Here is a 23394-nt window from a genome sequence, read left to right as displayed (position 1 = left end):
TTAATTTTCTCAAAAATCGTCAGTTCCCCTTATAATCTGGTGCCCCTTATGTATGAATTCTGGTTGTGCTTACTGACCTCGAACTAATTTTATGTGCGACACGGCGCTCAAACATCTGTCAAAAATGTTTTAGTACGACTTCGTAAGCTACGAAGCCGCACCGCTTGATGGATTTTTGGAGCATTATGGCTACTGTAGTCAGGAGCCTCGCTGAGTAATCTGGGTCCAAAACTCAGTCTTCTTCAGGTCCCAAACTCAAACTTACACTGCAGCATCACCGAAAGTTAAAAACTGTCAAAATTCTTTCAACTTTGATAAAATGATCAGCATTGCTGCTTTACCAGGTGCAACAATTAAGTTTAACATCCAGGCATCCACGAAAACAGAATTTATTAAATTTAACGGAGTTAGCCGTTAGCAGGAAGTTAGCTCGCTAGTTTCCACCTAAAACATGATATAGCATGTTCTGACTGAGAGATTTCTGAAAAAATTAAAACGTACAGCTCTGCTATCACTTCCAACGTAAATGAAGACAGAAAACTAAACAGCAGTGACTTTTATAGGGTTACTGAAATTGGACTAGCTGGTATATAATGATGTACTATGTGATTGCTAGCAACACCGCTATGTTAGCATAACATAAACACAGTGAAGCTGGAGGATGAACTCTAACTTTTTTCCACTGATAAAAGTTAACGTGAGGGTTCGCATGGCAGGATGCTCTAAACGGACCAAACTTCAGTCAGGAGAACAACTGAGATAATCCATCCACAATATGAGGTTAGTCATTAATATACTGCAACAACATGGGAATAGAGAGAATTCAAAATTAATGAATTAATGTTACAGAAGTGGAGGAAACAAGAAGAATGAGTTGAGCAAATTTTAACTTATCTGTCTGTTTTGTTTCGCTTAATGTGCCTTAAAATCCGGTTCGCCTTATGTATGAAAACAGACCCGTTTATCGACAGTGCGCCTTATAATCCAGTGCCTTGTGGTCCAAAAAAATACGGTAGGCTTTAAAAATCAGATCCATTTGGATTTAATAGGAAGCTGTTCTTGATGTAATTTGATATTTTTGGTACTAAAATTAACCTTTTAGTGGAAACCCCCGGCCCGATAAAATCTCATTTTAACTTGTCCACCTGTAGGATTTACTCCACCACCCTCTAAACTTTATAGAAATGTGTGTGCCTACATTAAATACACTAATTATAAGGCTTATCATTGATGAATCTCACTTTAGCCATGGATCTCTGCATTAACCAGAACAAGAAGCCATGTTTTGGAAAATCGTTTTGTTCCATATTCAAATATTAAATTATTTTTCCTGCCCTAGCTAGCGTGCATGCTCCTCGTGTCATAACAATCAGCTGATAAATAATGAACAGAAGCATCCGATTAAGGGCTTCCATTCAGAAAAAACAGACATATGACATGTGATTAGAAATCGTTACGGGGGAAAACTCTGTCCCTACAACTCTAGACTGCTTTTGTGATGACTTCTGTGTACAAATGCAAATGTTTTCCATTCCTGTAATAGAAAGCAAAGCTGCAAGGAATAAATTCATCCCCTTGTTCTGCAACAAAATCCCAGTTTCACTTTATTTACTTGAATGAAAGACTACAAAATGTCAGCTCACAGGAGGAGGCAAATCAAACCTTATTTAAAAATATCAATTCCGATTCACAAGTAAAAGGTCCTTTCACTTTTCTCGTCCTTGAATGAAATATTGGGCAGCACATTTAAATATAAAAAGGTAATAAAAAGTGTATGAAAACCTTTCAAAGTGATGAAAGCAACAAAAGATGTGCTGTTCTGCCAGTCCTCCTCTCAAGCCTGAGAACAAGTTGGCACTCGCAAAAACACATAACACTCCGTGGCTAAAGTTGGAAAGCCCATTCAGGCAAATAAGTCCCTTCATTATGCCCAAACACAATGTGCCTTTGTTGGGGAAAGCCCTGGAGGAGACAATGTAGCTGGTTTTTTACCCCCCACTGGTTTTGGAGAAGTGTCTCGGTCAACAAGCAGCAGAGTTTGAAAAAGTACTGAGAAGATTATGAAATCTAAAAGACCAAAAAACACTTGTGTCAATTTTAAATTAAATAAGTGAAGTCCATAACAGTAAATCTTTAAAAGTCACACAGATTCTCCACAGTTTATTTGGTTATTGAGTAATGGGGTTTTTATTAAAGCTGTTTTCATTTTAAGATTTATGGTTCATCTGTGTCTGATAGAAATCAATGGATAAAATGTGAAGAACAGATGAGATTTAACAAGTTTTAGATAGAGCTGTGTGATATGACCAAAATCTCATATCCCGATATAAGAATTCTATCGTCCCGATAACGATATAAATCACAAAACTGTAACATATTCTGTAAATTCTGTGAATCTCGGGCAGCTCGACTTGCGGGAAGTGTTTCCAGCTGCGCATCATGTACCTGGAGTCGAGTGTTTTAACCGATGCATGAAACTATACATCTAGTCTAAGTCTAAGGTTTATTTTTTAGCACCTGGCGGCTCTTTTTTTTATTTTTTTATTTTTTTTTTTACTTCTCATCCGTAAATAATCTGCTCTTTCACGTGATTCAGTTTATTTTGAAAAGTCTCAACAGGATCTTGAGCTTTATTGTGAAAGGTTTATGTGGAACATAAACAAGCGGACACGCGATGGCGTTACCGTCGTTGTTGCTAACGACAACGCATAAAAACAGGGGCTTGTCCGTCTGTAGTTTAGTTATATTAAATAAAGGAGAAAGAGAGAACTTGAAGAAATTAATATAGCCACTACAGTGACCATCAAAACAATGAAAAAATATTGCTGTAAACAGTTTATTTTGCAACACCACAAAACAAACAATAGTGTAAAATGAAACGATAGACGTTTTTATATCGTCATCCGATATCTATCGTTATATCGAACAGCCCTAGTTTTAGATCTAGTCTGAGCTCTGAACCGTGCACTTTGGACTTCTTACGTTTTTTACGGACTACGGTGCATCCTGTTTGGGGCTAAAAAAAACAGTATCACTGATTGTCAATGAATGACAAATCCTGTACAGGTTTTTTGTAAATGTGTGTGTACTTACAGGTTTTTATTTTTTCATGCCAAACTTTTTAAACTTTTAATCTTTAATTTTGAATCTTCTTCTGTGATGTACTTCAGGCTGCGTGCTTGCATAGATAAATAAAGCCAAGCTTGTAAATTGTCCTTCGTTTTGCCAAAGGTGTTCCATTGTTTGTGAACCTTTGTACATTTACTGCTTATTTGTGGTGTGTATGGTGTATTCATTCTAATGCTACATGTATACTACCATAGACGCATCTGTTCATGTATGTTTGCTGCCTTGATGATGAAGAACTGAATAATGCGTTTAATGACGCTGTGCAACTTGATCAATCTCTGCCTCGTGTCTAATTTAACTTTAGTAAAGCTGCAGTTGAGGCACAGGTCAATTACCAGATAAATACATTTACTGGACCTGTTGGCTGGCAGGTCATTAAGATAACAGAGTTATCCAAAATTAATGAAAACTGAAACAGACAGCTGTTTTTTGCCATCACTGGACAAGAAAATCCATAATAATCTTTCAGCACACAGGGAATCCTGTGCCATTACTGGGCTTTTTAAAATAGAAACTCTACACTAAGATTGGAGCCAATCACAGGTTTTGTCAGGCGAGTTCAGGTAAGTTCTATGAAGTAGCAAGAAGAGCAAAAAATTCCAGATCGGAAGTAAGATGGTGTGGTGTGATTAAACAGAAGACTTTAACCTGGGAAAACAGGGTTCGATTCACAGGTGCAGCATGTATGAAGCACGTGTAGTAGGGATGTGGGCGACAAGTCAGCTGAATGCTAGATGCTGCAATTCCACCGTCCACTATCCAAGAATCCAGCCTGGACAGAAGCCTGCCCCCACCCTGAATGTTTAAGCCTGACTGTGGTCAGTTCTGGATGTTCTCCATCTTTTAAAGTAGTCTGGTCTTTTCTTCTTCCTGTTTAAACAACTAGTAAATTAGTCACCAGGAACATCCTAGTGTGTATCTAAGAAGCTGCTTTCGGTTGATACGTTATTCACATGGGGTTGCTGCAGCAAGAGGCTCCACGTATTTGGGTTGGCAGATATTTTCTTTAAATGCCAGATGCCTTTGCTGACCAAACCTCAATAGGATTTGTGGCTCCTTCCAGCATCAACCTGGGGATCTTTTGCTTGTTAGGTGAATGCGTAGACCACTACAACTACTGCTTATGGGTGGGGCTTAGAAGAGAAAAGGGGGCACTGCAGGAGATCGACTCGTATTGCATGCTGCAGCTTTAGGGCTAACTGCTATATCTGTTGCCTTTCTTAGAATTGATAAGAAATCTTTAATCATCAACCATCTTTAAAGTTTAACCAGAGAATATTCAGCCAAGGAGGGCGTTTCTATAAACCTGACTGGTTTAGGGTGTAATGATTCAGTGAAAGCAATTCTAACGGGATATGAATTCCAAAGACATCTATTGTTCCGCTTGCAACTCCTCCCATACATATCTGGAGAATCACATCAGTGCCTTCCTGACTCTTCACCCTGCAGACCCCTAACCTACCCATCGATCTAAAACCCCGCCATCCTCCTTCTTATTATCTTGACTGAGAGCTTTTCACCTCTTTCCGTGAAGGGAGAATTGAGTTCTTAGCTGTAATCAGAGCTAAGGCATCGGAAGTCCCCTGACAGTTCTATCGAAGAAATTATCTCATGGAGGTTTCTTGACTTTTTTCTTAATAAAGCCATTTTAAACAAAATAGCACAATTTTAACTGTGCCAGAGCAACAGGTGCTAACATGAAAATCATGCAGCGATTAGAAATGGTGTAATCTTTAAACTATTAAAAGTTTCAGTCTTGGGTCAGTGTGTCAAGCAGAAGCTAAGCCAACGAGTTCAGAGGACAAACAAAGAACTTCCTTTGGGTTAGAAGTCATAGTTCAAGAGATGTCAGTGTGCCAGTGGCTCCATAGGCAGCAGCACATCAAAGGCAGGTTGTGGAAAGTGGAGAGATGCCACAACCCTACAAGATGCCTTTCCAAGCATGGCCAGCGTCTCACACCTCTGGCCCAGCCTTTCAAAGCCAGGCCCTGAGGGCACACTGGTGAAACAGCGGGAGCCAAAGCACTCAGGAAGCCGCTTCCTTCCTGCCTGCCCAGCCCATCATCAAGCAAAAGGCTCCAGCCAGCCTTGTTTGCTCTAAGTAGGACTACATGGCTCAGGGAAAGCAACAGAGAGGACCAAAATCACACACACTCTCCGGGGACGAACTCGAGGGAGGAAGGAATTAACATTGACAGATGAATTAGCACATTCAAGGAACAATAATCCTACACACCCACCGAACCCTTGAAGATCAGAATGAGCTTCAAGGGTTGGAGAATGGAGATATTAAGCTTTGGCAAGGTTAAGGAACGGTGTCATGTTAACAAAATTAAATTGAACATTCTTCAAGAAAGAAGCAGCTGCACAGGCAAACGTGTAGGCACGAGAAACAAGAAAACACTTGTGGTGTGATTTCTGTGCAGACGTCTGCTTTACAGCCTACATAAAGCTGGTCCAAGTTTTCTCTGTAAGTGACACCAAATGCACTTTCTTATCACCTCTGTGCAGTATTGTGAAGCCAATCACTTTCAAAAAGCTCTGTGACTTCGCGCTATGAGGCATGGACCAAGACGTCAACGTTAACCTGCTGCAGACCACGTACCGTTCCCACTAATGGGTAGATGAAGCCAGCTCCAATGCTGGCACGGACATCTCTGATTGGCAAAACAAATCCAGTGGGTGCCCCCTTCTTGTCGGGCATGTGGGACAGGGACAGATGGGTCTTGGCCATGCAGATGGGCAATGAACCATAACCCTTGTAAAAGGCAAAAGAGAAATAGTCATTGTGTGACCTTGTCACAGAGGAAAGAGAAATGAGATGAGTCAGTTACTGCAGCGGCAGTGAGCTCACTTGTTGATGGTAATAATCTGTCTTGGTCTTGGCCTCTGGAGACAGCTCGATGTCATCGGCCCCGTACACTCTCTGGGCTATTGTTCTGATCTTCTCCACGATCGACATCTATCGGAAGGACAGCGCGTCAAATGCAGGTGAACACACAACAGCTCTACACTCAAAGGGAAGTGAGGAAATTAGATTTGGTGAAGTGAACACATATCAGCGTGACATCAGAATCAAACACAGTTCAGCAAAATGAATTAAATATTTAAACTTTGAGCTCTTATCAGACATGTGATAGCTAAGAAAGCTGCCTTTATTCCTCTGTTAAAGTGACTTTATTCGGATTTTCTGCCCATTTGACTGAAGCCAAGTACACAATGTCATTTGCTTTTAGATCTTGATCAAGCCTGTCTCCATTTCAGGGGTATTTAGACAACAATCAATGATGGACTCATGTATTTGCAATTCTACTTTCTTTTAATGTGACAAAAGACTTCTGACAAACTGAAAGGGATGCACAAATATTACTTCTGACCTGGAAGACTGATGGCCTAATTTCTAATGCAAAACTGCCCGAGGTGTGGTTTGTAAACAAAGCCGACACATTCAGGTGTCATTAGATTAAAAAAAGAACGTTATATCTGATTCTCACTTGACACTACAAACCTTTGTTTTTCCTTTTTGGTCAAAAACATGTAATAACAGCGGATTTGAGCACTATGGCATCAACAGCTTATTAATGAGAAACATATAAAAACCATTTATAAACACATCTTTGACTTCTTTCTTCATCTCCTAAACTGCAGCTTGTCGCAGAATATCTCATCACTAATATATTCAGAATTTCAGCATCTTCGCTATGAGACACCATCACCTGCCAGGTGTATCGAGGTGCAGTTCTTCTGTATCATCCATCCGAGCTGCTAACTTGGAACTTTAGCAGGTATGGGATATTCTCACACTACCTTCTCTTCTGGCAAACATCCAAGCCTGAGGTTTTCTGTCTGACCTTCCCTCTAACTCGTCTAGCACATGGAATAATCAAAAGATTGAACACCTTATTATACAGCAGTTAAGGTTTGATTTATTAATTTAATATCCAATAAATCCTGTTGTTGAGAGCGCTTGCATGCAGGCACATGCTTACTGCTAATGGAGCCATGCACAAAGACACAAACAGCATAACAAGGTCAGTTAATTTAAGTCACAACCTCCTAGACTCGCTAACTCAAACCAGCTGATGTTTTTTTACTTCAACCTACTCTAGCTCCCAAAATCAACATAATTTACTAATTATCCAACACTGAAACAGAAGGAACAGGGATACCGCCTATCGTAGAGCAATAACTAAATAAAATTTCCACTACATTATCTGCACTCACCTCTGTGTTGTAGAGAAACTGGTAGTCGCTGGGTTTGCTGGCAGCCTCCTTCACAGCCTGGGCGAGCTCCGAGCAGCCTCTTCCACCCTGCGCCCAGTGGTTGCACGGCAAAGCGTCGGATGCGCCACACTCTTTCGCTATCTGACATACAAGGTCGATCTCTGCCTGGGTGTCTGTCCTAAAAGATCCGAGGAAAAAAGCACCATTAGCAGCGCGAAGCTGGCGTTTATATAAAATACAAATTAATCACAATTAGTAGCTTTACTTGCAGTTAGCTGTTTTTAAAAAAATATAGCCGTAATATACAACTTACTTGAAGACATTAACAGCAACCACGACTGGTACCCCAAACAGATGTACAATCTGGATCTGCTTCCTGAGATTGCTACGGCAGCCGCCAGCAACCAGGCTCAGGTTCTAGAGGTGGAAGAGAAAGAGGAAAGAGAGCAGAGGTAACAAACTGTTATTAAAAAACAAAACACATCTAACCCATAAAATGTGCCACAACTTGAACCAAAACATATTATAAATGTAATAGACGAGCTACACGTCCTGTAGCTTCATAACATCTGCGCTGCACAGTTTCTTACAAGGTGGATGTGTTCATTTGGCTTCTTTAACAGAATAAACAATACACAGGGCTGTGTTATATTATCCCGCCCACGATTACACCGGTATATTATGCAATATAAAAATGTCACATTGTGTCACATCTTTTCTACACGAGTTTAAGTTCAGGGGATGCCCAAGAGCTGCACATCAGTTACTTTAACATTCCCCAACAACCTGCAAATTATGCAAGAAAACGGTTCCTGTTAAAGGTGAAATCACGGCGTGAGGGAGGAGATACTATCATCTGTGACCTAAATGTAAGCAAAATACTCCACCAAGCATCGTTGGAGCACTTCCAAGTTGCACTCCATGAGGGAGGAAGATGGTAGAATGGAATTTATTGATTCAGCTACATGGTGGAAAACCAGAGCTTTCAGCAGGTGGTTAAAAACCTGTTACACTTATATCGTGATAGAATTTCAAGGCCATATCCCTCACTCCGAGTACTATATAAGTCAGAAATAAGTACTTAAATGGTTTGCAGAAATCTTACATGCTAATTGTGTCCTGTGGATCTTTGTTCTATGAAAACACTCAGCCCCCGCCAAAAAGAAATTCCTGTCTTACTTAATACTGAAATTATTCTGTGTCATAATAAAAATACAAAAAACCCCTAAAAGATAACAAATGAGATGGAGAAAGTTTTCCTGCATCTTCAGCTCACCAGTGGAAAAAATGCTAAAGATTCTTGTGTAACTGATAAGCAGTTTACAGAGATATTGATTTTGGCCAGATACAGCCGCACATGCATGCACACACACACACACACACACACACACCAAAAGAATCCCGACTCCACTTTTGCTTAAGTCTACATAGTAGAAACCGACGGCAAATGTTCTCTTAATACATCAAATGCTTCTAATCACGGTTGTTGGCAGCAGATTTATGCAGGTAGATGGAGATTTAAATGTCAGTGGGAATGCAGCTGAAAGCTTGAGGTGGACTGGTTCAGTACAATCTCCAAGACCCTTTATTGCATCACATAAACATCTTATAAATGCTGTCAAATGACGTCTCCCTTCCATGATTTTTCTGGTTAATATTACACATGTTTGACACAGAGGAGAGACCAAGTATACATTAATACAAAGATGATGCACTGCTCTGTAAGTAGCCCTAATGTGTACAGTAAGCCCATTAGGAGCCAGGTCACAAAACAGCTGCATGAAGAGGAAGTGGGATCACCACCCACGGTCATGCTTCACTGCCATGGTAGTTTACTCAAAACACAGCACCAAGCACATCACCAAATAGAGTTATGTTAATGAGTGTAAATAGCCTTAATTCTCCTGAAAACATCCTGAACTTTCAGACTAAATACAATAAGGACAGATACAGATAACTATTTTATCCTAATTACAAGTGATGCCACGGGCCAATAATTACCTCCCATCCCCCATTATTTTACCACACTGCCTTTTTCTTTAACTCTCTTGTAACTCAATGCATTTAGGCATGTAGATGTGGTCAAGACGAGCTGCTGGCAGCATTAGAATGGGAAAGAAAGGTACTTTAAGTGACTTTGGATGTGGGTGCATGTTTGAGTATTTCAGAAACTGCTAATCTACTGGGACTTTTCCCACACAACCATCTCCAGGATTTGCTGGTTGGGAAAAAGAGAAAATATCCAGTAGGCAGCAATTCTCTGGGTGAAAATATCTTATTGATATCAGAGGTCAGAGGAGAATGGCCAGACTGCTTCGAACTAACAGGAAAGTAATATAAACTCAAATTACCACTCGTTATAATTAAAAAACGCAGAAAAATGCACAACATGTTGAAACATTGAAGCAGATGAGTTAAAGCAGCAGAAAATTACACTGGTTGCCACTCGTGCCAGCTAAGAACAGGAAAAGTAAGCTAAAATTGCACAGGGTCACCAAAATCGAACGACAGAAAGTTGGAAAAAAGCCTTGTCTGGTCTTGTCTGAGCCTCGAATTTTGCTGCCACATTCAGACTGCTGCGTCAGGATTTGGTGGGCACAACATAAAAGCATGGATCCCTCGTGCCTTGTGTCAAATGTTTAGGCTGGTGGTGATATATTTTCTTGGCAGAATTCGGACCTCTTACTGCCGACCATGCCTATCTCTTTAAGACTACAGTGTACCCATCTTCTCGTGGCTGCTTCCAGCAGGATAACGCACCATCGTGTCAACATGGACCAAAACCTCTGAGGAATATTTCCAGTAATTTGTTAAATCTGTGCCACAAAGAATTAAGGCGGTTCTGAAGGCAAACGGGTTCCAACCCAGTACTAGCAAAGCATATACCTAACAAAGTGTTTGGTGAGTGTATATTTATGTTTGCTCATGCATATTTTTCATGGTTCCTACCTCATCGGTATACTCTCGGGGAAGCGGTGCACCTGCAGATACCTAAAACCGTACAAACAGACCAACAAATTAGACACTTCAGCATCACAGGTTTTGTCCATATGGGAGATAAACAAGAAATCAACCCTTCTAATTCTTAATATTTTCACTAGCAAGTCTATAAACACAGTTATTAATTTGGAAGATTAATTTCAGCAAACAGGATGAAGACTAATGAATACCAAGAAACTGAGATAACCCTATGAGATAGTCAGCTCATTAAATTCAATTGAGTTACAGCTCAGCACAGGATCGCAGTGCCTTTCATGACCATTAAGAGCATTTTACTATTGGAGTTTGTCAATCACAAGCTGCGCTAGATTTTCAGAGACATTTAAGTGAGTGGTTCTTTAATTCATCCACACCAGAGAAGAATTTATGGCTAGGCTATACTGTGTTATTACAACAGCGCTGTGTTGACCTACATTTGGGCCGCCGCCGTGCATCTTTAGCGCTCGAACGGTTGCGACCAGCACCACCACACTGGGCCTCAAACCTGAGGCTCGACATTTGATGTTGAAGAATTTCTCCATCCCAATGTCAGCTCCGAAACCTGCCTCGGTCACTGTGAGGAAACAGGCACAAAACGCATAAACATGTCTACCAGTGAATTATTGAATTACATATTAAAATTTATGGTCAGCAAATAAAGAATGTGAGCAGACTGCGATTCAGCCGTGTTAGAAGCTGGAGCAGCGGCGCTGGACACAGGCATTAAAGTATCATCTTGCTTGAAATAACTCATCTTCCACCTTCAAGGTTTGACCCAATTTGACCTCACAGCACCACATGTGAGCTCGATTACACGCCTGGAAGAGACATGGGAACGGTTTCTGAACAGTAGTACTGAGTAATGGGTACATTGTAGGGGCTCTGAAAAAGACAGAGGGCCTCTGATACAGACAGCTCTACGCACAGGCCTCTTGAACAGGCTCCAAACAAAGCAAATACCCCACCTGAAATGGCAGCCTTTGTCAAGATAAGGTTTCCTGCTACATGCTGGCTAGTTTTACACATTTTACAGTAAAACTAAAGTTTATTTCCCATCAAAAGTGTTTAGGCAGGTTTTAATCACCTTGGGCTGTTTGTTTAGTCTGCTCAGATGCCATTATTCTTCCCTTTCGGTACTTGAAAGGGAAGAATTCACTGCATGCTTCCAAGTCTGTTTCCTTGTGATCTCTGAAGCTTTTGGTTTGTGCTAAAGATGGGTCATGATGAATCATCACAGTTTGCAGGATAGACCGCACAATGCGCTGAAAGTCGACTACATTATTACTGCAAATATTTTAGCTTTTATTCAAGAGGACAGTGCAGAGTGTGTGCAAGAAGAAAAGGAGAAAGTGAGGGAGGAATGACATGCAAGAGATGATTTAGAGTGGCCTTCAGTCACCAGGCTCGACCAGGTGAGCTATAGTGGCATTGCCCCAACACTTTTACTGGTACTAGTAAAGACTAACGGCTTTGCTGTTTGGTTAAATGCTTTGCCTTTGTTCCAACACATATTTTACGAGAAATCTTCCAGTAAAACATTTAATCTAAATCTAAAATCCAAACAGAATAAATGCACCGTAACGTGCATGGAGTCCAGTTTGTAGTTTAACGCTTCACGAACTCTTTGTGACCACGAGAAGAGAGATTAAGCCTTCAAATGCAGCATGATTTTCTGTCAGTCAAATTAATAACGTTTGTTTTGAATGTCTCCCACGGGTCCCGATAATATAGAGGACTTTGTCAACGTGACATAATGTTAACAAGTTGTGGTCCATTAGTAGCAGCTGGCCCTCGCAATATTAGTGTAAAATGTTTTTTTTTTTTTTAAAGGAACCAGTCTAAACCAGCTGATCTCAGAAAACATTTATCAAAGTAGTTCACTACTCAATCGCTCACTATGGGTATTCACGAAAAATAACATTAACAGGAGGAGTTTGCTGTTATTTTCCCATTTTTGGGGAGTTTTTTTGGAGTTAACATTTTTTTTTATTTTTTTTTTTTTTTAAAGAACCAATACACAACCCATAAACTTAATCATCTACAGACCCCGCTTCCCCTCTTGCTCAAACTGACCCATCCTGGATAACCTCTTTCTTCCAGTGGTGTAACATCTGTGCTCGTCAACTGCTAACCTTATTGACAGCTAATTTGATTAAAACAATTAAAAAAAAACAAAAAAACCCCAAATGGGACTCAGATGGGAAAAACAAATAAAATGTTTGTGTCATTCTGATCAGTTTTACGTCTCATACAAGTTTTTGTGCGTAGGACCCTGTGCGCAGACTTGAGCTCCACAGAGACGGGCTTTGACCAGTTCCACTTCTGAACGTAGACAGTAATGACGAAGACATGGGTTTACAAATTGAAAAGGGAACGAGGGGAGGGGGGCTTGGATCTATTTCCACTTGGAGGGAAGCGTCACTGCAAATCAAATCTGAGCGGTCTCCTTCATTCTAAGATAAATCATTCCCATCCTGATGAGAGCTGTCTCCGCCAAGAGGAGTCACTGAAGTGAAGTGAATCATAAGCTATGACCTTCAACGCCTCTTTCCATCGCCGTTATTAAAAAACTAAATGATGGAATAACTTTTGGAAGATTTGAACTTTTGGAAGGCTTTTATAATTACATAAAAAAATAAATCAGGCTTTTGTACATTCTACTTTTATTACATGTAATGTCTAATATGTCAGGTCGTTTTCTTGGTTCAACTTTGAAGACTTATAGTTTATGACAGCAAAATAATGAATCCTCACTAAATTTTATGAGCTAAACTGTGTTTAATCCAAAAAGAAATTTGCTGAAAACATTTATTGACATGCCTTTGGAAACACGAGAGTACTTTAGCTTGGCAGTACTTGTGTCTGACATTTGATGAAATAATAATAATAATAATAATGGATTGGATTTATATAGCGCTTTTCAAGGCACCCAAAGCGCTTTACAATGCCACTATTCATTCACTCTCACATTCATACACTGGTGGAGGCAAGCTACGGTTGTAGCCACAGCTGCCCTGGGGCAGACTGAAAGAAGCGAGGCTGCCATATCGCGCCATCGGCCCCTCTGGCCAACACCAGTAGGCAAGTAGGGTAAAGTGTCTTGCCCAAGGACACAACGACCAGGACAGAGAGCCCAGGGATCGAACCGGCGACCTTCCGGTTACAGATGCGATTCCCAACCCCCTGAGCCACGGTCAATCTCTCTGAGGCTTTAGAGAAAAAACAAGTGTTTGCGAGAAGAAATGCATCACTCTGCTTTGTTTGTCTTCGTTTAATGCTAGTCACGGTGTGATTTATTTCACGAGACGCAAGCGTAAATTTACTTCAAGGAGGGAAGGCGAGAGGAGGAGAGAAAGAAGATGGAAATACGTGAGAAATGAAATTAAATCAGAAAGTTGAGAAAGTCTTTTGGAGAGCAGAAGAACTAAGTCTAACAGGACTTAGTTTCTTGGAATACCAACAACAACATTTAGCAGAAACTGTGACTTGGGGGGCCTTGGCTGCATTGCCTGCATCTTGAAAAGTCTATCTGCTCAAAGAGGAAAAAAAATAAAGCCTGCGGGAGGACTGCAAAAATGTAACTCGGCTTTCTTTTGGCCAAATAGCGCTCAGTGCAATGTTTCTCATTAGCACCACACTAGAGCTTTGGCTCTGAATACAAAAACAGCTTGCCAACAAAAATCTGATTCTTAGGTACAGTATTTGTGGATTTCCAGAAACTTTATGACAAAAAGCGAGCACAAGAGTACTCACACGACACAACGCAGCATATTGAGAGGTGAAAGAAAGAAAACAGAAAAGACAGTTTCCCCTCGATGGCATTGCATCAAGCGGGAAAGTGAACCCGGAGGATGTCCTAAGGAAACACTGGCAAGCTTCCTGTTCTGCATGACAACCCTGAACTGCCCAGAGACCGAGAGGGAAGGAAGAGGTCGATGATGTTGTGAGCAGAGTCAGAGAGAAGGAGAGAGAGAAAGATCGGGATGGTGGAACTAGATGTCAAAGCATTGGTATCAGCACAGCTGCCAATAAAAACACAAACACTGCAGAGCAGGCTGCACGACCATCTATGTGCTGTTAGTTTTCCACAATAAGAGACTTAAAAGTAAAAAGTACTACTACTTTAATCAAATGTCAGAACACATGCCTGTCATTATTTGCCTTAAGGCTCTTTAATTTAACTTCTTTAATTTTTGTGTAATGAACAAACAAACTGAGAAAAGCTAAATCAGCTAATCCTATAACATTTCTAACTAAATGTTCAAGCGATCATAAAAAAATGTGATTTATCTCTCATCCATCTGCATTTGCTCAAAAGGTGGTGTACACCCTGGACTATTGGCCAGTGGTCTATTTGCTGGGTGACAACCATTCATGCTCACATTACCTCCTAGAGCAGCGGTCCCCAACCCCCGGGCCACGGACTGGTTGCGAGAGTTGAGGCTCAGGTGTGAAATTTATGCTTTTCAGGGTTTTTAAAATCGGTTTTTATCGTTAACTCTGTTTGCCTGGGCCTTTTCCCGTGTGTTACGAATAAATCTTCCTTTTTTTGGTACTGGTTTTATTTTGTTGTATTTTTCCGCAACACCTTAAACGCCGGTCCGTGAAAATATTGTCGGAGATAAACCAGCATACATAAACCAAAAGGTTCGGGACCGCTGTCCTAGAGCCAATTTAGAATCAAATTCTATAATGTAACCGAGTTTTCTTTTAAATTGAATTCACATAATTGTTCAAACATAATTTTCAAGCAACTGTTTGTCTATGTAGGTGATAAAAAAAAAAACTCCTTTTTTTTTTTTTTTTTTTGGCCTGTCCCGTTTGGCTCTTTTGCCATCAGAATTGTTGTCTAAAGGCAAAGAAAGATGCCCAACGGATTTACTTTACCAAACTGACCATCCCAGCCTTGCCGTAATGGTCCATTTGATTCACCTTTTATTGTTTATTTTATTTTCACTTACTGAATACGGGACAGATTGACTGGGGGAAAGAAGGGGAGAAAGAAAGAGGGAAAGAGAAACAGCTGAGAAGAGGGACGGGGGAGAAGGGCAAAAGACAAAAACCAACAGAACGGGCAGAGAAAAAAAAATGCATATATCAATCACCTGGATCACCTGCTGAGAAAGAAAAAAGAAAGCAAGCAGAAGAGAACAAGAGTAATAGAATAAACAACATCACAATGATATATGGGAATATGACAGTAAATACTAAATGTTAAACATTATTGTGCAGCACATAAGATCAACAGAACACAGTGTGCTTTGAGGTAGGAGCCAAAAAGGGTGTAGTTTGTGGGTGTGATCACCCGTGTGTACACCTGTGAGCATGGACGTGCTTGTTTTTTGTTTTTTAAAAGGTTCCTTCATGTAATAATCTGCTAGAGGGTGTGGGGGGGCCACAGCCCCGTCCTCCAGGGCGTGAAGCAGGTGTGGAGGAGATCAAAACTCCAGACATCCAGAGGCCCCCAGAACACAAGAGACCAAGGAAGACCAACAGAGGGGCAGCTGCGCCACTGTCCCGGAAAGAGCTGAGGAGAGTCCCAGATGAGGGCTCACTCAGCAGCCGCGGAGCAGAAGCCAGGGGGAGTTGCAGTGACGCGCCCGTGAGCTCCGCCGGCAGCCAGCTGCGCCTGAGTGACCGAGCCCCAGGCCGAGAGGCCGGGGGCACCCCACCTCCGAAGTGGCCCGAGCGAGCCCCAGGCTCCAGGCCCCGATAAGCGGCCGCCAAGGAGTGAGCCGGTGTGTACCTGGACGCCCATCCCCGGACACAAAGAACCACCAACGCACCGATGTCTGAGGGGGTCCGCCACTGGCAGGGGAAGTGGTGGTAGGGGGAGATAGGCCTCCAAACCTTGGAGGGCCTGAGATGTCCCCAGAGAGGTGGCGCCTGACACCCAACCTGACATATAGACACAGACATACAGGCACACACAGATACAAACATCCATTCCCACCCTCATGCTCTCATATGCACTTACTCCACACTCAACCAACGTGGAGACAGACATAAAGAGACGTTGTACACACGATCACACTCCCCAAGCGTACTCTAAAAAAAAAACTCCAACATGACTGCAAAACCTTTTTTTCACGTTTTCTAATGTGATCTTTTAAACCTTATAATAAATAAGTGTCGCGGGGTTATCTGCGTTCAGGACTCCAGACGGTTAATGGTACAAGAGACGCACACATCTGTCATGTGGAATTCATCTCCCGACAGCCGCCCCTCCCCGCAAAAGCAGCATTTCTTCATGTTAAGTCCAGATTCCAGAGTGACTTGAAAAACACCACAATAATATTAAGAATGATGAAAAAGGGGGTTTAAAGTGAGCATTAGTGCCGGACCCCCCCGGAGTTCACAAAGAGTTCATGGCACAACAACAACTTTCACTCACCAAAGAGGGTCCCAGCAATTAACGAAACTTGGGCGTGTTTACTGTACATGAGTGCCAGACGTAGTTTCTTCACTCTAATTGTCCTTTAAAAAAACTTTAGCCTAATTTTTTGCAGTTTTGGTCATTAGTCATAATAGCAATAATAGTAATAATAATTTTTCAGAGCCTAAATATTTAACAGGCTCCTGCAAACATTTCAAAATATGTGTACTGTCTATCTCTCTTGTTAAACCACTACAGTAACACAAATACTAACAAGTAGTTGGCTCCTCTATTTCTGACAAAACTCTTTTATACAAGGCAATGTGATTTCCTACAAGGGTAGGGAATTCTACCTTTAATACAGTGAGTGTATATTGCTTTTACACACCTTAGTCTGCATTTACAGCATCAGGATGATGTGCGGTGACACAATGAAGGAAAACTTCATGTGTTGGCTCGCAGATGTCTTTTTTTCAATAGGTTTGGAGTTTCAAGGTGAAAAAGAATAAGACATCAGGATGATGCCAAATCCTATATTCCTTCTGTTTTCATCTTTGACCTACCATACCGTGTTATTTAAACAATTTTCTGAGAAATATGGAATTATCAACATCAGGACTGAAAGAAGCCATCTATGTCCACTGTGAGCGACCATCTTTGAACAGAGGCGGGGGTTTACGACACCAACTCTCTGCCATCTATAATCCAGTTTTGAGATCCCTTCCCAGACGCCTTAACGCCCACTCACATCCTGGGCCATCTGATCTCAGGAATTCGCATGATAAGGTGGGGCCAGGTTTCACAATGAACTCACCCAAAACTCTGGCTGATTGGGACCCACACCCAGTTTCACACCTTGGCTCAGGCAATTAGAGGATCATCAGGGGGTCTTTTTGTCCCTCTGTTGGGGGGTCACTCCCACTAGGTTTATATCTGGGACTCCCCACCATTTGACCTTAGAACTGAAGAAGCTTCTCGGATGAGAGGTGAAACGTCTTCAAGTAACTTAAAGAAGTCCAGATGCTTTTCTTTGCAAGCTCCTTTGACTACGATGACCTGGATGACTGAGAACCTTCACAGACAATTATCAACATCATCACAGTTTTACCACCTATCTGATCATCTGAAAACGGGTTTACTCTCCTGCTGGGCTTCACTGCACAAGATTGCACAAAGAAATGACTTGCTGTACCACATTACATCTGTAAAAATGTTCTTGTTTTTTCAGTGTTCCTGTTTGTTTGTAGATGGGACGAACGAGAGGAGGGCACACGCGTCCCAGCTGCCAGGTGGGGGGTTCCCGGCATACCTGAGAGTCAGGTAGCGAATATGCGGAAAGGGAAGGGAGACAGGGAACAAGACATACAGATGGTAACTAAGTGAGATGGAGAGAGGTGGAGGCTTAAAACAAATACAAGTCTCCCTGCTTTTATGCTCAGTGTTGTGAAATCCAGCTCTCTGCCCTCACATTTGTCCGACTCACAGATGATAGCTTGGACAAACGCTGGTTTTGCCCAAGCAGTCAACCTTTTTTTTTCCTTTTATACCTGTTATAGCTTTGATGGCTAAAGTATCTGTCGCCTAAACGTGAACGTACGCCTTAAGGAGATCTGCGTGTACGCCAAATGCACCTGGCAAAAACCACAGACACACACATGCATTCCAGACATATTCCTGCAGCCAAAGTAAATGAAGACAGGGAGAGAGCAGCGGGACAGATAGGCCGATAAAAATGGAAATGCTGCAGTGTGCTTTGACGTTGAAGGGATTAGTGTGGTTTACTCTAAAGCATTCCAAGGGCTCTTAAGATTATCAACTTGCTTCCTTCCTCTGCGCTGATATTTTTTCTTTCGACTAGCTTCTTAGAAAGTTATGGAGGAACAGCACCAGAGCAGAATGCTAGTCCACCAGAGGCAGGCAGAACAGATCCAGAACCAGGCTGATAATGAGTTCATGCTAAAGCCTTCAGCGGCAGGGGATCACGCTGAAGTTCATGGCTGGAATAAATTATAAGTTATAAATTTGTTTGTTCTACTAACGAAGCTTAAGCCTTCAGTTCAAACACATCTGGGACTCCTAGATCCGACAGCTGAGATCTTCTTGTCTGTCATCCCCACAAAGGTTTTGTGGTTGTGTGTGTGTGTGTGTGTGTGTGTGTGTGTGTGTGTGTGTGTGTGTGTGTGTGTGTGTGTGTGTGTGTGTGTGTGTGATCTGTATGCATGGGCCGCATGCTCTTACCCACAAAGCCGTCCTGTCCGACCAACTTCAAAGCCAGCTTGTCTGCCAGCACTGAGGAGTTGCCATGGGCGATGTTGGCGAAGGGCCCAGCGTGGACAAACACCGGCGTACCCTACAACAATTAAGAGGGGTGCACAAACATATGGGAGGAGTTGAGAAAACTTTGCAACCCATGGCAACCAAGTTTAAATACTAACTAACCACTTCTTTCATAGAAAATTCAACATCTTTTAACCCCGGCTGCCAGGATAAATGATGACATGCTGATGCGGGGTTTGTCTAAACAGTGGGCAGAAGTTAAGAGGCCCTTCACTGGCTTGCCAGCCTGAATATGAGCCAGGCTTGTGTTGCCTGTTGATTTGGACTGCTTTGGAAAGGCTAGAAACACACCCACACGAACTAAAGGAGCACTTAAAGGCCTCAAATCTGGCAGTGCAGCTGTGCAAAGTTCACATTCGCAGCGATTAGCCCTACAAAGACACAAAGGAAACACTGAGTCAGTAAGAAATACAACAAAAATCACTCCTTTCCGTTGCTCTATTAAGTCACCCTGCACAGGTTTGCTATAGGTAAGATTGGCTGATGTCATTTAAATACCTAAGATTCCGATGATCAATTCATCTTTAAGGAGATGGCATATTCCACTGTTCGGATGCATCCTTGACTTGAATACCTGGTCTACAAGAGGGACTGTGCCCTACTGGACCAGAAACCGATGGCTCTCAAAAGGTTTCTGCCTGGCTGTGTCTGAACCAAGTTAACAAGCTGCATCTAGAGTTGGACAACCATGATTCAGCTCTCCACCACCACAGAGTAAATGCTACACCATAAGACCCCAACGACCAAAACCATAAGCAGATGTGCTCGATTTGCACTGTTTTTATTTTATTTTTTTACAAACAAAAATGATTTTCCACAGTAGCATTCAATCAGAAGTGGCCTGAATGTGAGTATTTTGTGCTGTTGCACATTTTTCACATTTGCAGATTAAAAAAATATGTATTTTGTTGTTTGATATACTTTCCTTTGATAGGAAGTAGCACTGGCATGCTACTAGAAATAAACTCTATCCAATGCCCTGGATAGTTTTTGTTATTAAGTTAATTATAATTTGGGCCTTTATTTGATTTTTTCAACTGTATTATCTACTGTACTTGAATTACATGACATTTCATACTTTTACCATTGAGTGACATCTCAACCATTTGGTAGAGATCAATATTTTAAAAACTCCAGGGTCTATTGAAAAAAAAAAAGTATTGATTGTGGTGATTACTCACCCAAGTCAATAAGAAAAGCAAACAAATTTTTTTCCATTGCTTTTTTCTTGGCGTGGACCTCAAAGAGTTAACACTGACACATATTCTACTAGGTGTAACTGAATATCATTGGCTTTTTTTTTTTTAAGTGTAAAGAATTGTTACTGTCATGTTTCCACTATTTTTCAACATTTCTTGGACTAAATCACTTATTAAATAAAGTAAAGGAATAACTAATGACTTTTTATTTTGCTGCCTCCCAGTTAAAGTTACTTCAAATGCACAGACGCACAGCTGGTGTACTTTACAAGCAGCAGATGTATCCTCTCGGAATAATTCAGATCCGTTTTGTGGAGTGCAGCCTGCTTGCAAGAAAGGCATGAAAGACTACGGCTGCCAGGGAAAGGCCCACTCATCGAGATCAAAATCCTTCTGCCGCACTCTAGACAGGCTCTTAAAAAAAGGTCATTACTTAGAAAGAAAACTAGGGAAGGCAGCTGACCCATTGTTACACTGAATATGAATTCCTTAAGAGAGAGAGGAAAAGGGAAGGATGGGAAGGCCTAGTCTGATTTTCAAGGCTTTTGTTTGCATACCTCTCCCTCACCCAGCATAAACAGCCTCCCCTCAGAGGAGTAAATCATTTCTTTAACAAGGTCACGAGCGAAGCTGCCACTAGCAGCATTTACTGAATGAAAGAAAAAAGAAAAAAAAAGTGTATGCATAGTTAAGAATGAAAAGTAAGGGGGAAGAAGACAAAACGCAGACCGTGAGATGAAGAGAAATTGCAATTTAGTACCATTACCTAGTCAAAAACATCACATCCATTTCTGTGTTTTAGTGGAAGGACATGGACGTCAAACATTACACGGATTTCCATCTGTGTTTGCAAACTTTGAGGTTTAACTTGACCCAGTGCAAAATTTTCACTCTTTCCACATCTGTCCAGGAGGAAACAACAATGGAATGAAAGTGGAAATCAATGAAAATCCATTGTGTCACCTTTCCATCTGTTGAACGCAAGGATTAGGAACATTCGGAAAGAGAGACGAATAAAAACAGGAAACCGGAGATCATGTTAATATTTCCGGGTATCGCGCATCACTTGGCCAATTTTATATGTCAACTGCAGAGCAGGGCTAAAGTGACAAAGTATCCAAAATGTATTCTGACACAGCACAACGACTCAAACTGCTCCGCATTTCCACACAACCCTTGCCCTCTATACTATAGTCTACTTCCTCTCCCCCAGGAAAGATGCATTCTGTGAACCTCCACGTAGACAGGATGTTTGGAAAACTCACACAACAACTGAAGTCTGCTTAACAGACACGTACACAGGGAGAAAAAACTATCCCCTTTCTTCTTGTGATCCAAATTGTGTCCCATCTAAAAACGACACAGAAATGCAAGCTCAGCGCCAGCGTTCGTATGCCAGCTCTATTGTCAGGAGTGCATCTGCATTCACAGCCGTGACGAGCCAAAAGGGCACAAAGGGCAAAGGCGGTCAAGCTCGGCGGAAAATTCTCATGGAGCTCTGAGGCCCGCTTGGTCCCGATACCAGTTCCCTGACCAGAATTGCAGGAAACCCACACAGGAAACAGTTTCACACAACAGGACCGCAACGCTTCCTCCCAAAAACAAAAAGTAACCAAATCTCTGCTTCGTACAACACAACCCTCACCGCACCCTTGAAAACACAGAATCCGGGACAGTCGATGTTTATTTTCTCCACCCAGCAGCCATATAATCAAGCTTTCTGCTCAAAAACCAACAAGGAACAAACAAACGAGAAACAGCCATCACGTCAAAACGAGAAACAAAAAGTCGCTATCACAAGCATGACTGCTAACATTGTGTTCACTGCAAACTTTAATTACTTAAACCAAATGGGCAGAAAAGTACCCTCAGCTTGTGTGGTAAATCTTTGGCCTTTAACTCAGTGTTTTAAGTCTGTGCACAAGAAAACTGAATCAAGTGTGATCAAAAAGTCAAAAGCAATCATCCCATTATTTAAAAACAAACAAACAAACAAAAAAAAAACGATATCCAATCAAACACCTTAAAAAAAATCAAAAGGTGCTCAAAATAGCATCTGACCAGAACGTTTTGATCGCACCTCTTACATTCGGGAATGTGAACATTAAAGATGACACATTCTACTGTGATGCTATAACACAACACCTTTATAGAACAAGCCTAATGAATATGTTTGTCCAAACGTTGGTGAGAACTTATTAAAAATGCATAAAAGCCAATGTTCCACTTGTATACAATCCTGTTTAACAAACATATATTAGGATTGGGTTTAATGGAAGCCTGTCCAGCAGAGAGTCTCTCTGTGCATTCCCTCAACACCACCCATTTGCAGCAGATGGGTGCCCATTCCTGAGCCTGGTTTTGCCTGGGGATTCTTCCTGGTAAAAGGGAGTTTTTCCCTTCCCACTGTCACCAAGTGCTTGCTCATAGGAAAAAAAGAGAAATATATATAAATAATAATAATAATATCAAAAACAGGAGTACACTAGAGATAATCATCAGTGTTTACTGGATTAAAAAAAAAAAAAAGCAGAGACATTAAAGTTTTACTCTTTTATTCTCTGTGATGTCATCATCCAAAACTGAATCCTTGCTTTGGACTTTAATCACAACTTCTAAAAATGCACAAATAAACTTGGGAAAACCAAAAATATGCATCCTTCATGTTGGGTGTATTCAATTTTAAAAGTGCCCCAGCTTCCCATAGAGTTTGACTAATCATGTTGGCTGCAAGGACAAGATTTGGGCGTAGTGTCACAAATATGTTGGTGCGTATGTGCTTTCTGTCCACATGGAAGAAATATCCTTGTGGTATCACATGTCTAATTCTTCTTAAGGTAAAATCTCAAACGCCTAATAAAAGCCAGATGTTGTGAGAAGCAGAGTTTTGTTATCATCATCACAACCAAATTAAAGTGTTTCCCTAGCACAGCTGCATGAAACTGGATCAGGCGGATCTCCTGGCCGAGAGCTTCACCTGTCCACCGAGCTAAACTGCCATTAAGATAAAGAGCCCTGGGAGGAAAAAAGCCAATCCATCATCCTTTCTTTAAGGATCTCAGCGGAACGCTTTCTCCGGCAGCAGCGGAGCAAACCCATTTATTCCATAAGATATTCATCAGAAGCTGCTCAGCTGAGCGGGATAACGAC

At 41.5% G+C, this 23394-nt stretch overlaps 1 protein-coding gene across 1 annotated transcript in view; it reads right to left on the bottom strand.

The window, feature by feature from the left end:
- Positions 1-23394, bottom strand: part of mthfd1l (methylenetetrahydrofolate dehydrogenase (NADP+ dependent) 1 like) — a 43607-nt gene that overhangs the window by 4102 nt on the left and 16111 nt on the right. Inside the window, 7 exon segments of the mRNA XM_085372396.1 lie at positions 5735-5887; positions 5984-6091; positions 7354-7531; positions 7667-7770; positions 10303-10344; positions 10767-10906; positions 18947-19058. Of these exon segments, the coding sequence (XP_085228522.1) occupies positions 5735-5887; positions 5984-6091; positions 7354-7531; positions 7667-7770; positions 10303-10344; positions 10767-10906; positions 18947-19058 (837 nt within the window).

The sequence above is a fragment of the Diplotaxodon limnothrissa genome, linkage group LG15 (assembly GCF_057381915.1).
Source record: "Diplotaxodon limnothrissa isolate DT_005_m linkage group LG15, D_limnothrissa_male_GT1.1, whole genome shotgun sequence".
Classification (NCBI taxonomy): Eukaryota; Metazoa; Chordata; class Actinopteri; order Cichliformes; family Cichlidae; genus Diplotaxodon; species Diplotaxodon limnothrissa.
The sequence above is the reverse complement of the archived record's forward strand: the minus strand, read 5'-3'. Positions and strand labels throughout refer to the sequence as shown.